Source organism: Copadichromis virginalis, linkage group LG7 (assembly GCF_057382275.1).
Source record: "Copadichromis virginalis isolate Kocher_CV1m ecotype Utaka linkage group LG7, C_Virginalis_male_GT1.1, whole genome shotgun sequence".
Lineage (NCBI taxonomy): Eukaryota > Metazoa > Chordata > Actinopteri > Cichliformes > Cichlidae > Copadichromis > Copadichromis virginalis.
This window is the reverse complement of record NC_140624.1, coordinates 23565855-23573817: the sequence shown is the minus strand read 5'-3', so window position 1 is coordinate 23573817 and position 7963 is coordinate 23565855. Positions and strand designations below refer to the sequence as shown.

Here is a 7963-nt window from a genome sequence, read left to right as displayed (position 1 = left end):
TAACAAAAGCACAATGAGCCACAGGGAAAAATCACACAGCTATGAGGGAGGACGCAACACTGACAAAGAGAAACATGGGACTTAAATACACTGAGGGATAACGAGGGGGAATGAGCCACAGGAGGAGAGCACAGCTGAGAGTAATTAGGCAGGACGAGGCAAGGGAAGCAAAACTAGAAACATTAACATAGGACAGACTGTGAAAGTAAAACAGGAAACACACTGACGGAACTCAAGATATGTAAACTTAACAGACTGGGGAGACAGAACATAAGGACCTGAAACATGGAACAGAAAGGCACAGTAGATACAACATGAACATAACGCCACAGGGGAAGAGTAAAACAAAATGCAGGAACACAGGACCTCTTTCAAAATAAAATGGGAAACATAATGAAACGCAAACATGACAACATAAGAAACACAGACATGAAGCACATGAAGGACAAGGGAGACTTAACGGGGTTGGATACACAAGGGGAATCTAATAACAAATGAACTTAGATAACCTAATGAACAAAATAAACTCAAAACTTAAAACGCTGGGTCAAAAGACCCAGGATCATGACAGATATTTTGTCTACTGCAGACAAATTATTTGTGCTAATAAGATGTAGTGTAGAAGATACTGTGATATCAACCTCCTGACCATCTGTCGCATTAATATGCAAATAACTTATTATGTATGCACAGGATAGATACAGTCATAACATAATTTTAGTGCTAAATTGAATTTAGGATGCACACAGCTACCATATAATTGAGAACACAGCAATGTGTTTTATATTTTTGTGATTCACTGAAATTCTTGCTGATTCAACATTAAGATACAATTTACTGTAGATATTAAAAAGTAGCAAAGTGTTAAAGACTCCATACTGCATAGCTTGAAAAGCAATGAGACCTGGTTATAAAAAGATCTTAATAATAGTGAGGTGGAAGTAAAGGTTGTAGCTGAGTAGCTGAGTTATTTCTGTGATGGCTGTTTGCATCTGAAAGTATTCACAGTAAACTACAAAATAAATAACTTGAAATAAAAAATAGCACTTTGTAGGGGCTCCACTGACATTTTTTGTTGAGATACAGTCTTGTTTACGCAGAGCCTTAGACATAAATATACGTACAATAAGGCTGTATATGCGACCTGGCCACCAGTAGGGGGCGGTAATATTGAGCACTTTACAGCTAAGAAGCAGACCCCGTGATCACTATTTACGGAAGTGTATCCTCGTTTCGAATTGAAGTCTGCTCACAGGCATTTTTGTTGTGCTGTCATGCAGATATTTCTTAATTATTCAGAGCTAAATCGCTACATTGAAAAACATTTGCTCGGGATTCATTTATCAAACGAGCTTCCGGTAACCCCGTTTGTAACACATCCTAGCTGGCAATTAGTAGCTAGCCTAAACCGGTGAGCCCACAGCCCTTTTACTTCCTCTGGTCCTACATACTTGGTCCGTTTGTATACCGTATGAACTCTGCACAAACTGGTTTTTAGCAGGAAACTCCAGTTTTTGAAAACGTTAACTGAAGCTAACTGCTAGTTTGCTAACCTAACGTCAGCACCATGGGAGCGGAACAGAGCGGAGATGCGGAGCACAAACATTCCGATTACAGCTCATCAGGTAAGGCTGTCTGCCGTGGTGGTTTTCTCTGTTAAGGTTAGTTTTAATGAAAAGTAAACCGAGCTGAGGTTAGGATTATATGTCAAGCCACCTCCACCAACAGTCATCGGTATTACAAATCCTATTTGCGTTCACCCTCCAGTAGTAGCACCACTACTAGTAGTATACATATAATAATGAAAGTCCTGCTGTCAAATTGTGTGGGTACTGAGCTTTTTAAAAGTTACACATATTCCACATGTGCTGTGCTTCAGATTTGGTTTTCATTACATTTCTGTCGTTGCAGTGGTGCCATCTCCAGCAAAACAGAAGGCAAAGATGGATGATATTGTGGTTGTGGCTCAGGGGACTCAGTCAATGCGAAATATCCACAACGACCCAGATGTCATCAAGCTTCAGGAGATACCTACATTTCAGCCGCTTTTGAAAGGTAACGTTTAAGTCTCCGGAGTGCTGTCACGGATTTTTGTTTGGCACTTTAAGAGACTGTAAAAGAGGATCTGGGTATAGGGTTTTAGTGGCGGGTGCTCATATTAAATATGGCCAGAGTTTAAAACAAGCAGTATACCACCCGGTGTGCTGCTGCATGGTGGAGTAAACACAGGGCAAGATTGACTCATGTCCCATACCCAAGTCAGTTTTGGACCGATTTCAATTAAATGAAATAAAAATACAGTACCAGATCTTTGCATTCCTATTTACAAGGACTGATGTTGTGCCAAAAAAGTGATTTCTGTGTTTCTTATATCTTAACTTATATTGGTAAATACATGGTATGTTTATAATTACCTTAATTTTACTACATGTGTAAAGTGTAAAGTAAAGTGTGCGTGTTAGTCCCCATAGGGAAATAGTTCCTCTGCATTTAACCCATTCACCCAGTGAAGCAGCGGGCAGCCGCCAGTGCAGCGCCCAGGGAGCAGTGTGTAGGGACGGTACCTTGCTCAGGGGTACCTCAGGGTAGCCGTTCAGTGGAGTCGAACCCCCGACCTTCCGATCATAGGGCCACCACTCTACCTACTGAGCTATCCCTGCCCCCTTTGTAGTTAATCTAGTTCTTTTTGGTGACCCAAAGTATGTTTAAAGAACTATAATGATATATTTGATACATGTCTCAACTCTGAATATTTTTATATATTTTATTTATTGTTTACTCTATTTAATTTGTAAAATATGTGTACACACACACACACACACACACACACGTAGAAAAATATTTAGTATACACATCCAGAAATGCATATACTATTATATATTGTACATATATTTATTAGTTTCAGATGTAGCCATTCTTGTATTTTGCTTGTTTACATTATTGTTTTTTGCACAACTCTGTTGCTTGTGAAGCTCGCACACAAGAATTTCACTCACATGTGCTGTACCAATGTACCTGCACATGTGATGTGACAATAAAAGTGATTTGATTTGATATTTGTTACAATTTCTCTCTCTTAAAGATATATAGATAGATATAGAGGTTGCACAGGTGGTCCAACTCCTCCACGTTGGTTCGTCAATACGTGCCTTTGCCAGAGGGTTTGCTGTGTTTCCCAGCACAGTCTCAAGAGCATGGAGGAGATTCCGGGAGACAGACTCTTACTCTAGGAGAACTGGACAGGGTTGTAGAAGGTCCATAACCAATCATTACTGCCAGAGCTGCAAAATAACCTCCAGCAGGCCACTGATGTGAATGTCTCTGAAAAAACAATGCGAAACATACTTCATGATGGTAGCCTGAGGGCCCAGCATGTTCTAGCGGGCCCTGTGCTTACTGCTTGGCACCGTTGGCCATTAAATACCCGAATTGGCAGGTCCATCTCGTAGTGTACCTGCTCTCATCTGTGAAAAGATGAGAGCAGGTACACTCCGAGTGCATGTGACAGCAACCTCACTCCCATTGGGTATCGGAATAAAATCCTTGGACTCACTGTCAGACCCTACGCTGGTGCACTGGGTCCTGGAAATAATTGATGTAAATAACAGAATATGCATTTAAATGCATCCGTAGCACAATATATGACCTATGTTGTATTTTTACATTTATCAAGTGGCAGCAAATCCAATTTGGTGCAATGTACACGTTAGCTGAAATACATAGACTGCATAGTGACCACAGTTTTTATTTAGTTATTTATTTTTTGCTTGATTGAAAAATAGAAAACTAAATAACTTCGCACTGCAACATTAGCTGTAAAGGCAGTGTAACAACATTATGCACTCCACACTGTATATAAATGCCACTTGTTTTGCACATATTCAACTCTGTATATTTTATATATTTTATTATTATTATTATTATTATTTTATTTTATTTTTTTACTATTTAATTTGTAAAAATGTGTATACACACACACACACACACACACACACACGTAGGTAAATATTTAGTATACACATCCAGAAATGCATACACTATTATATATTGTACATATATTTATTAGTTTCAGGTTGGCCATTCTTGTATTTTGCTCGTTTGTGTTGTTGTGTTTGCACATCTCTGTTGCTTGTGGGGCTCGCACACAAGAATTTCACTCGCATGTGCTGTGCCAGTGTGCCTGCACATGTGATGTGACAATAAAAAGTGATTTGATTTGATTTGATTTGATAACAGTGTTTGGATTTCTGTGATCACCTGAGGTACGCCTTCATTACTCTCTTCAGATGTTTTGTCTGGCATCCTTCTTTTCAGTTTTCACATGTGCTGAGTTTTCATCTTGATTCCAATCAGTTCATTTTAAAATTCTGTGTAGTGGAGCTGAATGCCGCTGCAACCTATTAGCACTGTGTTAGAAGGCTGATAACCAAAGTTCCTGTGTAGGCACACTCCTGAAATAGCAGCCTGCAAAGCTCTGTCACATCCTGTGCATTGCTAATTACTGTAATTACCAAGTGTTACACTGTTGTCAAGTGTTACCGTGTTCCTGCATGTTCAAGTAAGTCATTTTTTGGCTTTTCTCTCCACAGGAGTGCTGAGCGGCCAGACGTCACCCAGCAGTGTGTGTCTTGAAAGGTTGGACACCGCTCAGGTTCTGCAGCTCTGCATCCGGTACCAGGACCACCTACACCAGTGTGCTGAGGCTGTGGCTTTCGACCAGAATGCTCTTGTAAAGAGGATCAAAGAGGTAAGACTGTTTTTAAGTCCTTAAATAACTATATTAACTACATGGGATGTAAACATATTTTGTACCAGTACCATAAGCACTGCTGGCTGTTGTCACAGGCTGGCTGCTCTCTCTACAAGGGCAGATTTTTACTCCAGATTCTCTTTGTGACGCAGCACCAAAGGGATTTCCGTCTCCTCCCAGGACTGAGCCGTTTATCTCTTGCTTGTTGGGTGCATGTGTAAACCACTACACTATGGAGCCACTCACAAAGACCACAAACATGTTTAAATAAACTCAAAATATCCCAATTAAATATACAATATACAGTTAGATGGAACAAGTCTGCAGGGTGTGCACTTGCTAAATGGTAGGTGTGGAGGGTGTAAAACAGAAAGCACTAAGAAAAGGTCAGGGAGAAGACCAGGTGAGGAGAATGAGGCCATTCTGCAGATTTGACCTATAGCCATATAATCTCCATTAACTCAGTTGTGGGTGGGAATAGTCTGTTTTACTTAGAAAGTTTCCTAACTGAGAGAAGTGACTCAAATGTCCACAGGGCAGCTGTATTAAGAGCTGGACAGATTCCCTAAATACTCGGGAAAGGAGCCTCTGTGCTTTCTTTATTACCTCCTTTAACTAAAGACACAGTGGAATGTTCTTAATGAATAGATAAACAGTAATGCTGAACCACAATTCAGTGCAAGCACACAGCTGCTCACAAAAACAATAAACATGTACAAGTCTGTGCATTAAAATAAAATTGGGCCTCCTTATCAATCTAAAATTGTTACATATCGTAGAAGAAAAATGAAAAGAATATAAATAAATAATCAAATTAAAAGGACATTTTGGTTTTTTTCACCTCTGTTTACTCTATATTATTATTTTTATATTATTATTATTTATATATATATTATTTATATTATTATTTTTACTCAGTTGTATATAGTATTTGTATTTGTATTCTATTTTTATCTTATTGTATATTTATTTTATTTTATTCTACTGTATATAGTATTTTATTTTATTCTATTCTGTACAGTTGTGTACTGTATTTATTCTTATTGTATTCTAATTTTTGCCTCATAACTTTTGCACTGTCCACTTCTGCTGTGACAAAACAAATTTCCCACGTGTGGGACTAATAAAGGTTATCTTATCTTATCTGTTTTTCTGCAGATGGACATGTCGGTGGAAACCTTGTTCAGTATAATGCAGGAACGCCAGAAACGGTATGCCAAGTACGCCGAGCAGATCCAGAAGGTCAACGAGATGTCCATGATCCTGAGACGCATCCAGATGGGAATCGACCAGACGGTGCCGCTGATGGAGCGCCTCAACAACATGCTGCCTGAGAGTGAACGCCTGGAGCCCTTCAGCATGAGGCCTGATGGGGAATCCGCCACCAAGTAGACTCTTGAAAATAAACACAGCTGATTCCTACCTGAGTCTCCGTGCAACTCTCCATCCAGGAGGAACAGCAGCTCTGTCCAGCTGGAGAGAATCTAAGACTTGTAACATTTAAAGAGGCCTGCAGCTTGGCTGTGTGCGATTGCAGCTGCTTGGGTTCGTTCTCCAAGTCACAAACAATTATGTGTATTCTTTTATTTATTGCAGCCGGGTTTGCTGAACACACATGCCAGTAATCAATAGATCAGCAAATACATTTTCACACCTGCAAGCTATCCTGATCAATAACCTTCTGGGTGCATTCATAGGTACACGTGACACGTGACCCAAGGGAATCAAGCTGGGAGTTGTTGAGATGTTTTGCATGTTTTAAAGATTCTGATATGAATGTGAGCAACATAAAAACATCTAAAGCTGCTGATCTGGAGGTTTGTGGACAGCCTCCTAACACTTGCCACCTGCTCCATAATTTGTGATGCGTTAGTTTTGGATCGTTACAAATGTGTGTTTGTAATCATGATGTTTGAGTTACTTTGTCATCATATCCCATCCTGGAAGTGCTTGTGTGCATTCTTTGCAATGTTAAAATTTCATTTTGGGATATAAAGAGCAAAAAGAAGTATTATTGCATAATGAGCATCGAAATTGTGCAGTGGAAGTAAAATCAGAAATCTTGTGTACTTGGGTTTTTGTGGGAAGGAAGACCTTAAATGGATGCTTTTGCTTGAGCAGCTGTGACAAGCCTGTTCACAATCAAAATATGTGAAAAATAGAAAGTTTGGACTGTATATAGACGCTGATAGCTCAGGTTTCGTAAGGAAGGATAAAAACACGTAAATTGAGGTGGACACAAAACATTTGGATTCTGACTTCTGTTACAAAAAAGGCTTTCAGATCACTGCACCAAATGTCAGCATTAACTTTGACTGTTGGTCTGCACACCAAAGGTTTACATGCTGACCTGTTAATAAGCAGAAATGTAATAACAGTTTGCTATATTTTGATCTCTTTGGGGAAATTGATCAGGTTAACTTGATGGCTTCATCTACTGAGTAGTTGCCATGTTCGCTACCCTTACAGGGGATGGATTTGGGATTTTATGTGGTTTCATGTTCACTGCCTCTATTCTTTTTAAGAAGAGAAAGCAGAGAAAAAAGCTGTCAAGAAGACGTGCCTGTGTAACATGCTCTCAACAATTTATTTTCTTTTAGGTAGAAAATAGACACTTTTTCTCTTCTTGATGCATCACTGACCTTTGTGTGTGTGTAAATGCCAGTAAAACTAATTTAGAAATTGGCTTTAAGGTGGCCCTGAACACTTTGCAGCAGCTGTAGTGAGGACATGTTGGTCCACTAGGTGGTGCATGTATAACACATTTCACTGGCTGAGTGTCTCATTGCCCATAAACAGCTGTTTGAGTGTAGATGTTAGGACTTGAGAGTGAATGATTGTTAGCTTGTACATGCTCACTGTCACTGTAAAAATAAATAAAACAGCTTTCTCCTGCGAGGCCACCTGTTTTTATTTTTCATTCCTTGTGTCAGAGCTTCATTTGTGGTTAGAACAGAGTTTATAACACACTGATTTATGTCATATCCTTTTTAACAGTGATGGATGCTCATGTCTAACAGCAATGAAAACCTCAAGTTAAGATTAAAGCTTAGCTGCCCTCACTGTGCAGCCCTAGTGTTTTATTTACCCTGATCAACATTTGTAGTGCTTTAGAGCGATAACATTAGTTGAATCTGTTAATCACTTTTTAAAAGGGAATGTGAAATTGTCTTAATAATTTCGAAGTTTGTTGTGTCTGATAATAAATCGACT

At 39.3% G+C, this 7963-nt stretch overlaps 1 protein-coding gene across 1 annotated transcript; it reads left to right on the top strand.

Annotated features, from left to right (window-relative positions):
* The first annotated feature begins 1165 nt into the window (after nt 1-1165).
* On the top strand, nt 1166-7651 carry borcs5 (BLOC-1 related complex subunit 5). Its single transcript, XM_085462592.1, has 4 exons — nt 1166-1625; nt 1912-2055; nt 4590-4747; nt 5909-7651. Exons 1-4 carry the CDS (start codon nt 1568-1570, stop codon nt 6140-6142), a joined length of 594 nt encoding a protein of 197 aa, XP_085318718.1. The 5' UTR covers nt 1166-1567; the 3' UTR covers nt 6143-7651.
* The last annotated feature ends 312 nt before the right edge of the window (nt 7652-7963 follow it).